Genomic DNA, 15,315 nt, shown 5'->3' on the forward strand with positions numbered 1-15,315 from the left:
TGGACGTGCTGGGAAGGGAGGCACTGCTTGCCCAGAGGGAAGGATAGGCCTGGGAGGGGCTGGACGGGGGGCGTCTGCCCTGCACAACTTGGGGCTAACCCCCTGCAGGAGCCCTGGCGTGAGTGCGTCCTAACACACTGCAATTTGGAAACCGGGAAGGGTGGCCCAGGTGGAGCAGTCAGAAGGTTCAGAGCAGCCTTAGAGGAATGCTGGGATGGGGTCAAAGGCTCAGAGACGTGGGCGGCTGGAGCGGCCAGCACACTCAAGAGTAAAGACCCACGGACCCCCCCCAGATGACCACATTCTTCTGGAGGGCCCGAGGGATGCGCCTTCCAGCCAGGAGACAAGGCATGAGCTGGCTGGGGACACAGCGCCCTGGGGAAGCCCTGTGGTTCGCATGTAGTTCAGGAGGATCTGCCTCAGGACCGAGTCCCCCAGAGGCCATGATGGGATCCTGGACAGCGGCAGCCTTGACCTCACCTAACTCAGCCACCCTTAGGGGGTATAACCACGGAAACAGGCCTCCAGGCTGGAGAGGCAGGCAGGCCGCCTGACCCTGGGATGCTGAGGGTGTCCAACCGATCACGGTGCCTTCACGGTCAGAGGAGGATGGCCAGTGCTCACACACGTGTGCCTGCATGCACGCACACACTCAGATCGCACGTGCGTGAGCCCCAGGCTGACGGCCACCTGGATGGAGAGTTGCAATTCTTTTCCTCATTTCCAGATCTCAGACCTGGACCTGTGGGCTGAAGGAGGGGCAAGCTCTTGGCCAGGAAGGCCCAAGCAAGGGTACACGGCAGCGACACCCCAGCCCTTCCTGAAGGCATCCACGGCCACTTCCCTGCATGTCTGCACACGGGAGAGGGCCAACACTCGGCTGTCCAGAGGGCTGCTGAATACAGGTGTGAGCGGATACTTGGCCCACGGCTGTCTCACAGTGGACCCCCAACACAACCCACCAGGGGCGGCTTCTCCCCCTGGCGGCTGTATGCATAACCAAGATGGATGTATTAATATTTGGCATCTGGTCGAATTCTTAGTTCCTTGACCTGTGGAGTAGCAGCTAATAACATTATCATGGAAAAGCCCAGTGAAAGCTCCTGAAACTAGCCTCTCTCCCGAAACTAGCCTAGATAGGAAATAACAAACTCACCTCTAGAGTGGAATGGCGCTGCTAAACGCCACCGTCAAGGACTTTGGAGTCTGCGTTTATCTGCGGGGATCTGAGGGCTTCAAGCAGTGTTAAAGAAGCTGCCTGCCAATGTAGGAGACGCAAGAGACATGGGTTGGATCCCTGGGTCTGGAAGATTCCCCAGAGGAGGCCATATCGACCCACGCCAGTCTTCTTCCCTCAGAATCCCATGGACACGGGAACCTGGTGGGCTACACCCATGGGGTGGAAGAGTCGGACACGCCTGAGTGACCAAGCACAGCACAACGCGGGTCCAAGGATGCTATTCTTGTTGTTCCCCATTTAATTCACGAGCCTGGCCTGCGGAGATCAGCTGGCTTGTGGCAGGAGGGGAGAGGGGACAGCTCTTAACCCAGTGGTGGGCCAGGTGCCTCCATGGAGCGTGATGCCGGCTCCCCCACAGCGGATCGACAGGGCCGCCGGCTGCGGCTCACGGCCCCTACCCCATAGGACTTTCCTCCCGACGCCCGTAGCGCAGAGGGCAGGCGCTAGTCTGCACTCACCGAGGAGGACCGAGTATCGAGCCGGCCCCCAGCTACCACGGCTGGAGTCTCTTGACTTGAGAGGGGTGTGAAAGTGACAAAGAGACGGCAGAGAGGGTACTTCCGATTTTGACCTGGACCTTTTCCGGGCTGGCGACACGGGATCTGATCCTCCGATGCGATGCTGCGCGGCAGCCGCAGCTGCTGGTCAGCCCCGCGACCCCGAGGGTGAACAGCTGACGCACTGACACCCAGCCTGGACCCGGACGCGCCCTTTTCCACTTTCAGTATTTGATAAAGTCAACAATGAGTTATAAAAGAGGCTCTGTGTCGGACAACTGCCGACTGGGAGCTGACCTGAGTGCCCTGAGCCCGTATAAGGCAAGCCAGGCTGAGCTGTGATGTTCAGGAGGTTAGGGGCAGTAAACGCAAACTGACTTGGGATTTTTCAACTTAAATGGGGTCGTCCTCCCTGATAGTGCCGATGACGACTGGACAGGGGCAAAGGCTCTGGCCTGAGTCAGCGCTGGACTGAAGGCAAGGGCTACTCAGAGGCGGGGGCGAGGTCAAGGCAGGAGATAACCCCCGATGCCCAGAGACCAAGGGAAGCGCGGGATGCGGGAGAAGGGGAGCGAGGCTGGGGCGGGCGACAGGCGCAGAGGGACTGTCCGCCGGCCGGCGGGCGGGGAGGAGCTGGGCTCCGTCTCGCAGCCTCCCTTGCCCAGGCTCTCCCAGGAGAGAGGAGAACCGGCTGGAGGAGCCGCTAGGAGGGCGGAGCGGTATCAGAGGCGGACGGTGTGGGCGGCGACGCGCCCCAGGGCCGCGGCTTCCCAAGGTGCGTGCCGTGCGCATGTGCGGTCAGCCGGCGCGCTGGGGCGTGGCTCGTCCAGCTCCGGAGCCCCTCTCTTCCTAGCGGCATACGTGCGTGGTCCCTTGGCCTGCTCGGGCATTTGGAGCCTTTGCCATGCAGACTCAGGAGGCTACAGATACGCATGACCCTCTGGGGCTCCTTGCTGATGACTGCTGGGCACAGGGCATAACCCACACTCAGGTCCCTGCAGGTCAGGCGGCTCTCCCTGGACTCCACTGAAACTCAGCTTTGCTTCCCCCCCAAACACCCCACACCCTGACCACTGTGCCAGTGGTTGTCCGCTGCACACAGTCCTCGGGGCAGACACCCACAGGCCCTATCAATGCCAGTGCCCACAGCACCTGACCCCAGATGTCACCCAAGGTGGGCAGCGACAGGGCTCGGGCATGCAGACCAGGCGCCAGTCCTTAACTCTGTCACAAATGACCTGCTGAGCAACTCAGAATTCTTAAGCCCTTCAGAATGCCCTGGGGATGCAAGGGACCCACAGGAGCTGAAACGTCTTGCAAAATTAGAACAGTTTGGAGGACCCGCACTTGCTGACCCAGGAACTCACCCAAGCTCCGGTCGTCACGGCAGGGCGGACCCGGCAGGACAGACACACGGATCCGGGGGCTAGACGTGCAAGGCCACAAACAAGCCCCTCCGTCACGGTCAACTCGTTTTTGAAAATGGTGCCATCAATTCAATGGGGGAAAGATGAGCCCAACCAGCACTTGGACGACGTGTGTCCACATGCAAAACAGTCAGGCTGGGCCCCACCTGAAACTGTGCATAAAACTAACTCAAAATGGACGCGAGCCTCAAGCATAAGGGAGAAGGCTACAAAACGCTTAGAACAAAAATGAGGGCACATCCCTGTGACCTCAACTGAGGCAACGGCGTCTTAGCAATGACACCAAAAGCACACGAGGCAAGAAAAAGCAGAGACGGAGCTTCATCAGAACCGAAGACTCCGTGCAGACGGGGCCGCCCTGAAGAGGGTAAACCACAGACCGGAAGAAGACGCTTGCAGACCGGAAGAAGACGCTTACAGACCGGAAGAAGACGCTTGCAGACCGGAAGAAGGCACTTCCTGAGGCACTTGTGTGCAGAAACGTAAATAAATCGCACTTATCAGTCAACAGTAAAAAGTGGAAATAAGGAGTGTTGATTTCAACTCTTTCACATAAAGAGCGCTAAGCCATCGCTCCCAGTCTGACAGCAAGAAAAAAGCTGGCCCAAGGACTTCCGTGATGGTCCAGTGGTTAAGAATCCACCTTCCTGACGAGGGAATGCAGGTCGGAACCCTGGTCGGGAACTAAGATCCCACGTGCCACAGGCTGCAACAAATGAGCGTGGCAGCTAAGACCCCGCAGTGACAAAGTGTTAGTCACGCAGCAGTGTCCGACTCAATGCGGCCCCACGGACTGTAGCCTGCCAGGCTCCTCTGTCCATGGAATTCCCAGGTGAGACTGGAGTGGGTTGCCATGCCTTTCTCCAGGGGATCTTCCCAACCCAGGCATCGAACTCTGGTATCCTGCAATGCAGGCAGATGCTGTACCATTGAGGCGCCAGGTAAGTTTAAGACCCAGTAGGAATTCCCTGGTGGCCCAGATGGTAGAGCCTGCCTGCAGTATGGGAGACCTGGGTTTGATCCCTGGGTTGGGGAGATCCCCTGGAGAAGGAAATGGCAGCCCACTCCAGTATTCTCACCTGGAGAATCCCATGAACAGAGGAGCCTGGCGGGCTACAGTCCGTGGGGTTTGAAAGAGTTACACGACTGAGCGACTTCACGTCAATTCCTAGGGCCATAATAAAAAAAGCTGGACCAGCCTGCAGTGCCCCCGCCGGACACCAGGGGCCGCCGTCAGCAGCCCAAGGAATGGGGAGGGGATGGGAGCCCACCTACCCGTTCCCTGAGGAGCCAAGGCTTCCAGGGAGGGCCCTGCACAGAGGAGGAGCTGGCGCCCATCTCTGCCCAGGACCCGGGCATGGGGCTGCACAGGGCCCCCCAGGTGTGAGAGCCACTCCCCAGGGTGTCCTCACAGGCCGCTGAGCCCAGGGGCAGAGGGACGGTCACGGGTTTAGTGTCGCCGCTGTGACCCCACCGTCCACTCCTGCAGCCCTAGTTGTCTTGTGAACACCAGCCAGATCCTGGGGACAGGCCCACGCTGGACCCCCTGCTCCCCGGGGGAACCCCTACTTCCAAGGGCAGGACCGTGGGGGCTGCGACACCTTACACCGCGTCCCCGGGGTGGGGTCCTGACCCCATTCCTAGGAATGTGAAACGAAGTCTCCAGATGCCACCAGTCAAGTGAATGGGATGGTCATCCTGGACTCGGGGTCCCACCCAGTGTGAGCAGTGTCCTCATGAGAAGAGGTAGACAAATGTACACGTGTACACACACACACACGTGCACTCACACACGTGTGCGTGCACACACGCCTGCACTCACACACATACAGAAGTGCAGACATGCCCACACAGATGTACACACACACACGCACAAACATGCACACGAGTGTACTTCCACACATACAAACACATGCGTTCACACACACGAACACACACGAGTACACTCATACATATGCACACACGTGCACACACGTGCAGTCACACACAAACACACAGACGTGCACAGACACATGGGCACACATGGACACACATGCACGGATGCATACAAACACGAGTGTACTCGCACACACACACATCTGCACATGCACACATGCACACACATACACATGGGTGTGTACACATGCAAACACAGGTGCACTCAAACACAGGCACACAGACATACACACACGAGTGCACACACATGAGTGCACACACACGCAGGGAAATGACCCTGAGACCATGGAAGCAGAGCCTGGCACCATTTGACCCTCCAGAGTCGGGCAGGCAGGGCCCTCTGTCCCCCACCACGGAGCAGGGGGTGAGGGGCCAGAGCAGAGGTGGCCGGGTGCCGGGCCGCGCTCACCGATGGGCAGCTGTCCCTGCTGCTGTCCCGGGACCTGCTCTTGGCCAGACGCTTCTTCTTCTTGTGCAGCGGCCGCGACTCCAGGATCATCTCCTCCAGCTCGAAGGTGGGGTCGCAGTGCAGGCGGCCTTTCTGTGGAAGATGGCGCTGAGCTTGTGCCCGGCTGCCCTCGCCCGCCCTGGCCACCCCAGGCCCACGGGCTTACGTTGGGCACAAAGCCAGGCTCCACCTTCTTCTCGCTCAGCTCGGCCCACAGCACGCCGGCCAGAGCAGGGGCCGCCCGCATGTCCTGCAGGCTGGACACTCGGTGCTTGGGGTTCACGGTGAGCAGCTGGAACAAGGCCCTGGTCAGCGGCCCCGGCACAGGTCTTGTCTCCCCGGACCCACCAGCAGGCGGCGGCTGCAGCCCGGCTCACTGCTCTCGGTAACTGGCTCAGCGTCGCAACAGGACGGGACTAACGCTCACGGGCCCAGGGCGGCCCTGCGGGACTGGCTACCATCACAGCCACCCCTTCCAGGGCGAGTACCGGAGACCCTGGCCGAGGCTTCCCCAGCGCGGCGTGTGGATCCTCCCCACCCCCACCTGGGCCTCTGGGGGCCGCTGTGCCCCTGGAGCCACCTGGGCCAGTGTGGACACAGCGGCATGCAGTGAAGGCTGCTTACGAGCCCCTCTCGGGGGCGGGAGGCCTCCAGGTGCTTGGCCACACTACCAGGGCCAGGGTCTCTGGGCACCGGCCAGGACCTGCCCCCTGGGCCACACGTGTCCAGCACGCCCCTCCTCGCTTGTCCTGAGGCCTTGGGGCACAGTGTGTCTGAGGCACACCACTCTGAGGAGGGAGCTGGCTGGCTGGCCGGCTGGGGGCTGACCCTGGCCCAGCCCTGGACCCCGGGAGCCGAACACCAGCGGCAACACCACCGCCTCAAGTCTCTACAGGCTGAATCCCTGGGACTGCTGCAGACGTGTGCTCGTGGCCCGGGACAGGCATTGGGGTCTGGGGTCTTCTCTGCTTGCTTCTGGTGAGGGGGCTGGCCAGGCCATTGGCAGTGGACAGTGGCCGCCCAACTCCGACAGGACGAGCTGGGCCTGAGCGGGACCAGGCCCCAGCCGCCTCCCCGACACACGCTGGGGTGACCGTCCCCGAGCTGGGGCATCAGTAACGGAAGCAGCGCGAGGCTTCGATTAGGTAATAAGGACTGACAGCCGCTCCAGCACTCACACAGGCCGAGCCGCTACAAGATGAGGAGCCTGGGGCCAGGCCAGGCGGGAAACCGGGGCAGAGACAGACACGCGGCCCAGGATGTAGGAAGCGGCCCCCCGTGGCCAGCCAGCCTCGCCAGAGGGCCCTCACCCCATGTCCGGCCGGCCGCGCCCTGGGTGGGGCAGGCGCTCACCTTGCGCAGCAGGGCCACCGTCTCCTTGGACCAGGCGGGCACGTACTGGACACTCACGGTGCTGAACAGCTGCACCAGAGACTCTGCAGCGCTGCTCGAGTGGATGTCATAGGGCCTCTGGGCAGGGAAAGCAGGGCTGCAGCAGGCGCCTCCCCCGTAACTCGAGGGCACCCCATCCTACCCCAACCTCATCCCAGGGCGGCCCCAGAGAAGAGCCCGGGAAGCCTGCACCTCAGCCAGGGAGGAAGCACAGGGCCCCTGTACCTCCCCCTAGCAGAGGGCTTGGCCCCAGGGGACCAGCTGCAGCAGGCAGAGAGGCCGGCCGTCTGAGGGTGCCGTGCCTCGGGGGCCCCCACGAGGGGATGGAAAGGGCAGCTGGGGGCCGATGAGGCTCCAGCCTCCTGGGCTCCAGCACTCGCTGAGACGTGGCCACTGCAGGGAGGGCAGGGGGACCCACCACCTAGGACCCTCCAGGGAAGCTCGGGGGCGGGGTGCAGCCCTGCGGGATGGTCCTCTGCCCACCCAGCCCCCTCCAGCGTGCCGCCTCACTAATGGGGAGCATGGACATCCCTGAGCCCCAGGGGTGGGGGCAGCCTCAGCTCTCTGGGCCACCCTGGGGGTTCTGAGGGCCTGGCCCTCGGGTCACAGGAGCTCCGTACCCATCCTCGCAGCAGCTCGTAGGCCATCACCCCCACCGACCACCAGTCCACCTCGAAGGAGTAGCCAGTCCCACCATTGACGAAAGACTGGAAGATCTCCGGAGCTTTCCAGGAAAAGCCAGAACAGCTGAGCATCCCCAAACGGCAGGCCCCGTGACCCCGACCCCTGTGACCCCAGCCCCCGAGGACCGCAGGCCCCATGACTGCAGGGCCCGTGACCACAGTCCCAGTGACCGCAGGGCCCATGACCCCAGCCCCCGGTGACTGGAGGCCTTATTAGCCCAGCTCCTGGTGACCCCAGCCCCGAGGACCACAGTCCCAGTGACCGCAGGGCCCATGACCCCAGCCCCTGGTGACTAGAGGCCTTATGACCCCAGCTCTTGGTGACCCCAGCCCCGAGGACCACAGTCCCAGTGACCGCAGGGCCCATGACCCCAGCCCCTGGTGACTAGAGGCCTTATGACCCCAGCTCTTGGTGACCCCAGCCCCGAGGACCACAGTCCCAGTGACCGCAGGGCCCATGACCCCAGCCCCTGGTGACTGGAGGCCTTATGACCCCAGCTCCTGGTGACCCCAGCCCCCAAGGACCACAGTCCCAGTGACCGCAGGGCCCATGACCCCAGCCTCCGGTGACTGGAGGCCTTATGACCCCAGCTCCTGGTGACCCCAGCCCCGAGGACCACAGTCCCAGTGACCGCAGGGCCCATGACCCCAGCCCCTGGTGACTAGAGGCCTTATGACCCCAGCTCCTGGTGACCCCAGCCCCCATGACCACAGGTCCAGGGCTGGACCAGAGACCAGGCTGTGGCCAGAGCTGGACTGGGAAGCAGCCCTCAGTGGTCAACCTGTCCTTTTCCACAGGCCGCTTGGTTCAATTCCAGGTCGGCAGCCTGACGAGGGAGGTGGGTATGTGTGCTGAGTCACTTCAGTCAAGTCTGACTCTCTGTGACCCCGTGGAATGTAGCTCACCAGGCTCCTCTGTCTGTGGGATTCTCCAGGCAAGAATAATGGAGTGGGTTGCCATGCCCTCCCCCAGGGGATCTTCCTGACCCAGGAATCGAACCCGCGTTTCTTATGTCTCCTGCATTAGGAGGCAGGTTCTTTACCCCTGGCACCACCTGGGAGGCCCCCGGCAGAGTGCTCTCGTGATCAGACCCACAGCACACGTCTGTCACTTAGAGTCCCCTGCACTGGTCAAGCGGCCTGACCCGTCACCTGCTGCTGCAGCTTTAGGGAAGGGACCCGATCCCCCCAGCCACAGGTTGGGGTGGGAGGCCGGCCGGCAGGCAGGCGGGGGTGTGCGGGCCGGGTGGGGCGAGCTCACCCATGTACGGCTTGGTCCCGGCCAGCGCAGTCGCCCTCTCGCCGTCCTTTATGATGGTGGCGATGTTGAAGTCGGTCAGGTGTGCGTGTCCTGTGAGGAAAGAGGACAGCGCGACTGTCCGGGGGGAACGTGTCCTGCGGGTGGGGCACCCCCCGCTCCCCAGCTGAGGCTTTGGCCGCTCACGGCCACGGCTCACCTCGCTCATCCAGGAGAATGTTGTCGGGCTTCACATCTCTGTGGAAGGAGCAGGGAGCAGGGAGGTGAGGCCAGAAATCCCGGCAGGGCATGGGGTTCCCACGAGCGGGACCCCAGGAGCCCAGCCCCTCCTCTGCCTGGGCCACCGTGGGAGAGCACCCAGCACTGGTCGGGGAGGGTGCCGGAGCCCAGAACACAGAAGCAGAGCCCCCTCGCCTGGACCGCCGGCGAGGGCCTCTCAGAGCCCCGAGTCTGCCTGCGGCCAAGCCTGGCCCCCCGACCTCCTGGCACTTGGTCAGGAAGCATCCGTGCCCGAACCACGACCAGATCGGCGTCCCCAGGAAGAGCTGCAGAAGTCACGTTTGCCGCACTTTATGCCATGTGGAATTTCGTGTTTTGTCCTGCGGACGCAGCTTTACCTTCCTCGTTCGTCAGCCTTCAGATACTAAAACTAATTTGAATGTGCCCGGGACACGGCAGATGGGCATAAGGGCACCGGCGGGGCGGGGGCGGGAATCCTCCACTTATCAGAGCAGGTGAAGGCAGCCTCTCACTGATGAAGGCACCGGCCCCCCGTGCCGGCCTCTCCTGCTCAGACATGACCCGCCCCGTGGGGGCCTCATCTGTGCAGCTGAGGGGCTGGCTGGGAGCCGGTGCCTGTGTGCCCAGGCGCCACGCCTGGGGCAGGCGTGCGGCAAGGGCGGGGCGGAGCACGAGGCCCCGGGGTCCCGTGAGGACGGCCGCGCCGCAGCGCCCGCACACCTGTGGATGATGTGCTGGCCGCGCAGGTAGTCGAGGGCCAGCGCCATCTCGCAGATGTACAGCCTCACCGTGTCCTCCGAGAACTGCACGCTCTGCTGCAGGTGGTAGCGCAGGTCCCCGCCCAGCAGCAGGTCCACCACCATGAACATGTCCTCCTCGTCCTGGAAGGAGTACCTGAGGGCACGGGGCACCTGGCACTCGCTCGGCTGGACGACCGGTCACGGCCCCGCCACATCTGACCAGCCCCCCGCACAAGGGCCCTGGACCCAGGGCTGTGCCCACTGGACACTCCCAGTGATGGTAACGGTGATGACGGTGGTGATGGTGATGGTGGTGATGGTGGTGATTATGGTGACGGTGGTGACGGTGGTGATGACGGTGGTGATGGTGACGGTGGTGATGGTGGTGATTATGGTGACGGTGGTGACGGTGGTGATGACGGTGGTGATGGTGACGGTGGTGATGGTGGTGATTGTGGTGACGGTGATGACGGTGGTGATGACGGTGGTGACGGTGACGGTGGTGATGGTGGTGATTATGGTGACGGTGGTGACGGTGGTGATGACGGTGGTGATGGTGGTGATTGTGGTGACGGTGATGACGGTGGTGGTGATGGTGGTGATGGTGACGGTGGTGATGGTGACGGTGATGGTGGTGGTGATGGTGATTGTGGTGATGGTGGTGGTGACGGTGATGGTAATTGTGGTGACGGTGATGACAGTGGTGATGATGGTGGTGATGGTGACGGTGGTGATGGTGGTGATTATGGTGACGGTGGTGACGGTGGTGATGACGGTGGTGATGGTGGTGATTGTGGTGACGGTGATGACGGTGGTGATGATGGTGGTGATGGTGACGGTGATGGTGACGGTGATGGTGATTGTGGTGACGGTGATGACAGTGGTGGTGACGGTGGTGATGGTGACGGTGATTGTGGTGACGGTGATGGAGGTGGTGATGGTGGTGAGGGTGATGGTGATGGTGGTGGTGGTGGTGATTATGGTGACGGTGATGACAGTGGTGATGATGGTGGTGATTATGGTGATGGTGGTGGCGGTGGTGATGACGGTGGTGATGGTGACGGTGATGGAGGTGGTGATGGTGATGGTGAGGGTGATGGTGAGGGTGGTGGTGGTGGTGATTATGGTGACAGTGATGACGGTGGTGACGGTGGTGATGGTGACGGTGATGGTGGTGGTGATGGTGATTGTGGTGATGGTGGTGACAGTGGTGATGATGGTGTTGATGGTGATGGTGGTGGTGATGGTGATGGTGACAGTGACGATGGTGATGGTGACGGTGACGATGGTGATGATTATGGTGACGGTGATGACGGTGGTGATGGTGATGGTGGTGATGGTGAGGGTGGTGATGGTGACGGTGATGGTGAGGGTGATGGTGAGGGTGGTGATGGTGATGATGGTGGTGATGGTGATGGTGACGGTGACGATGGTGATGGTGGTGGTGATTATGGTGACGGTGATGACGGTGGTGATGGTGGTGATGGTGGTGATGGTGATGGTGGTGGTGATGGTGATGGTGACGGTGACGATGGTGATGGTGATAGTAGTTATGGTGACGGTGATGACGGTGGTGATGGTGGTGATGGTGGTGATGGTGGTGATGGTGATGGTGGTGGTGATGGTGATGGTGACGGTGACGATGGTGATGGTGGTGATTATGGTGACGGTGATGACGGTGGTGACGGTGATGGAGGTGGTGACGGTGATGGTGAGGGTGAGGGTGAGGGTGGTGATGGTGATGATGGTGATGACGGTGATGATGGTGATGGTGATGGTGGTGGTCCGTGCGTGCGTGCGCGCGTGCCTGCGTGCGTGCACATGGGGACACCTGACGGCTGCTGGCCCCGGGGGCGCTGTGAGGGGCAGGGTGGGGCGGGCGCCTGGGGCAGGAGAGGCCCGGCCGCTCACCAGAGGTTCACCAGGAAGACGTGCTCTATCTCCTGCAGGATCTCCAGCTCCCGGAACACGTTGCGGACCTCGTCCCGCTCAACGCACTGCTGCTTGCTCATGTACTTCATGGCGTACATCTTCTGCGTGTCCCGTTTCTGCACGATGCACACCTGGGGGTGGAGGGCGCGTCAGCCCCGCCGCTGGCCCGGCAGCTCGGCAGGCGCGACGGGAACTGCCAGACTCTGTCTCTGGAGGGACACATCTCCTCAAACCGCAGCTGAGCACCCGGCCCGTCACAAAGCCCCTCGCCCTGCACGTGGATCTGGGGACACGGTCCGGTCCACGCAGAAGGGAACATGACGCCTGGAGGGGCTGCAGCTCAGGACGCAGGGGCGGGGGCAAGAGGCAGACTCGCCCCTCCAGTCTCCGAGGGAGCACAGCCCTGCAGAGCCCTTGATTTCAGCCCAGATGATAAACTGAGACTGGGACTCTGGCCCTCAGCAACGCAAGAATAAATGTGTGCTGTCTTAAGCCACTCAGCGTGTGCTCACTTGTTATAGCAGCCGCTGGAAGTCAACGCGGCCACCCAGTGCTCCAGGCACCCTGCGGGACCCAGACGGGGGCGGGTTACCAGACAGCGCCGTCCACTCTGCCACGAAACACTGCCTTCCAAGGGCCAGGGCCGTGACAGACAGCCTGTCACCGAGCCTTCCGGGCCAAGCTGAAACCCAGGCCGGCAGAGAAGCTGGGGCAGGTGGCCACACACCAAGGCTCCTAAGGGTCCCCGCTACCCAGGAGAACACCCATCTGAGGACAATGAGTCTTTCTGAATCTTTCCTCTCATTTCAGCAAAGTGACCCCTTGGGAAGGCTGGGGTGCTCTCCCCGGAGGCTGCCCTGGCGTGGTGACGCCCACCTGGACCTGCCTGGGGACAGCGCGAGCCTAGCCTCAAGTGCTTTCCTCTCCGGGTCTCCGTGTTCCTGGCCCAGCCTGAGAATGTCACCCAGGAACGCAGACTGACAGGCAGCAGGCAAGGACCCAGCCCTGTGTGGTTCCATGACTGTGTTGGACAGAGTGCAGCCACGCCAACTGGAAGCCAGATCACCAGAGGGGCAGGTGGGCTGCTAACGGGGGCTCCTGGCCGAGGTCATGGGAGAGGGACCCCAGAGCTTCAGTGACAAAGGCCCATTCCATGACCATCAGCCTGGCCGAGCCCCCAGGAGCTCTGAAGACCAGAGCCCCACCCCTGGGGCTGGTGTCCACGCTCCTGGGGATTCTCCTGGGCAGCCGAAAGAGCTGCCCCACCCCAGCTGCAGGGAAGGCCCCCGGGCCCTTTCAAGTGTGAAACACCAGCCTGTCCCACCCTCGGCCTGGAGCTGGGAGCCCCGGGGGACTGGCGCTGCCTTTGCAAGCTGCCAACCAGGGCGTGAGTCTGGGCCTGCGGTGCAGACATGAGCCAGAAACGCAAGTGAAACCCTGACACTGATTAGAGGCCAGGCCCCGGCTCCTTGTCGGACGGATGCAGAACACCACATCCTAGAATAACATCAGACCCTGCTCCGGCTGCCAGCCAGCTCCTGATCACGCAGGCCAGCCACGCCATGCCACCGCTCGGTGGATACCACGCCCGACGGCTGCGGGTGCGGCCAGGCGGCAGCTCCATCATCGGGCGGGGCTCACGCCCCCGGATCCGCCGCTCGGCCTGATCGTCCGGGTGCAGTGAGACTCTGGGACCAGAGATGCCCCAGCTGCCCACTGGGGGCCTGGGGACTGAAGGGGGCCTCTGGGCACTGAGGTCCGTGGACCCAGAGGGCGCTGCTGGGCTGCTCTTGGCCTCAGCATCCTCGGCCCTGCCTGGTGAGCGGCCCTGCGCGCCATGGGGCCAGAAGGGCCCGCCTGCTGAGCACCAGGCCTGCCCCAAGAGCAGGAGGCGGTGGAGGGCGCGGGGGGCTGCCACGCGGGAGGGGCAGGAAGAAGCGCAGAAAGGGCGCTGTCTCAGGATGGAGATTTTTTCCCTTAACTTGCTGCATTTTCCAGATCGCCTTTAACACTGTTGCTGTGAAAGCCAGCTGGAAAGTTCGAAATGAAAATAAGGGTAAACGGCACAAACAGCAGCTGACCCCCGCCCCGGTATCGGCTCCAGAGCCCTTCTCCGGCTGAGGCTCCGTTCGGTTCAGGAAGAGCTACCATCCGTGGTCCCCGGGCGGTGCAGGCGGGAGTCCCCAGAGCAGCCCGCGCCCCCAGCGAGGGGAGGAGGAGGAACCAGCGCCTGCGGTGAGGACCTCAGCGCTCGGCCAGGAGTCCTCTCCTCCCACCTGGCAGCCCCGCGCACACCTGAGGCTGCCATGGCAGGGCCTGGTCGCGCAGCTCTGGGGAGGTCCTTCTTGCCCAGGGCTGCGACGCGCCGTCTTCTCCCCAGGAGGGATGCTGGGGGCTGGGCCGAGCACCCTCCACTCTGAGGGCCCCAGCACCGCAGCTCAGCGCTCCTCCGAGCCAGAGGGAGGCCGGGACGGACGGAGCGTGAGCGGGACCCAGGCCTCCTGAATCTTTGGGCTCTGTGTTCTGGAATGTTCTCAGCTCATCTTGAATTCTAGCCAAACCCCAAGAGTGTAGAGGTCAGACCTTGCCTCCCCGGGGGTTTCTGGAGCACACCGAAGGACTGTGACCGCAGGGAAGCCTGCAGAGGGGGTCCAGGAGTGCCTGGAGCGGCGGGGTCTCCATGGGGGCCCCTCGGGAGGGGAAGGCAGAGCTGTTCCCTGGCTCTTCCCATCCAGGCACAGCCTAGGCGGAGGAAGACAGGAGTCAGCGCTGGTCTGTGAGCGTGACTCTCCCTGGGGGTGGGTGTCGGGAGCCCGCCGGCCATCTGTCAACGCACGCTAGCCCGGAACGCTCATGCTATCCTGTCTCCGCGTGACACGGGTCACCTGGAGCCACACGGCCTGTGCCGGTTGTCCCCCCACCCCCTTGCTTGAGCTGGGAAGCCTCCAGCGTGGCCTGTCCAGCAGCACAGATTCAGGACAGACCGGGTTGCATTTGACTCCCTGTCACCCGGTGGTCTCTGCTGTCCTGGACTGACCTGGGAGAAGCCCTTGATCTCGGGGAGGCCTGCATCTCTTGTGCTATCTCTGGGGATGGTGAGGTCAGAAAAGGCTGGTGGGTTTTAAGCTCATTGGTTTAGAGTTACATTAGAGGAGGTATCCATGTAAAGATTTCGCTTCTATTGGGCTTCCCCGGTTGAGCACCGAGGAATTGATGCTTTTGAGCTGTGGTGTTGGAGAAGACTCTTGAGAGTCCCTTGGACCTCAAGGAGATCCAACCAGTACATCCTAAAGGAAATCAGTCCTGAATATTCATTGGAAGGACTGATGGTGAAGCTGAAACTCCAATACTTTGGCTACCTGATGTGAAGAACTGACTCATTGGAAAAGACCCTGATGCTGGGAGGGATTGGGGGCAGGAGGAGAAGGGGACGACAGAGGATGAAATGGTTGGATGGCATCACTGACTTGATGGACATGAGTTTGAGTAAACTCCGGGAGTTGGTGACGGACAGGGAAGCCTG

The 15,315-nt window shown here is 62.2% G+C and overlaps 1 protein-coding gene across 1 annotated transcript in view; it reads right to left on the reverse strand.

Moving 5' to 3' along the window:
• The window catches only part of STK32C (serine/threonine kinase 32C), a 74,712-nt gene that overhangs the window by 2,190 nt on the left and 57,207 nt on the right, over window positions 1-15,315 (reverse strand). Inside the window, exons 3-10 of the mRNA XM_068961579.1 lie at window positions 11,772-11,923; window positions 9,841-10,014; window positions 9,080-9,117; window positions 8,884-8,973; window positions 7,560-7,663; window positions 6,901-7,017; window positions 5,714-5,839; window positions 5,509-5,640 (exon numbers count right to left, since the gene is read on the reverse strand). Coding sequence (XP_068817680.1) covers window positions 5,509-5,640; window positions 5,714-5,839; window positions 6,901-7,017; window positions 7,560-7,663; window positions 8,884-8,973; window positions 9,080-9,117; window positions 9,841-10,014; window positions 11,772-11,923 — 933 coding nt within the window. The remainder of the gene's footprint in view (window positions 1-5,508; window positions 5,641-5,713; window positions 5,840-6,900; window positions 7,018-7,559; window positions 7,664-8,883; window positions 8,974-9,079; window positions 9,118-9,840; window positions 10,015-11,771; window positions 11,924-15,315) is intronic.

Source organism: Capricornis sumatraensis, chromosome 23, assembly GCF_032405125.1.
Source record: "Capricornis sumatraensis isolate serow.1 chromosome 23, serow.2, whole genome shotgun sequence".
NCBI lineage: Eukaryota > Metazoa > Chordata > Mammalia > Artiodactyla > Bovidae > Capricornis > Capricornis sumatraensis.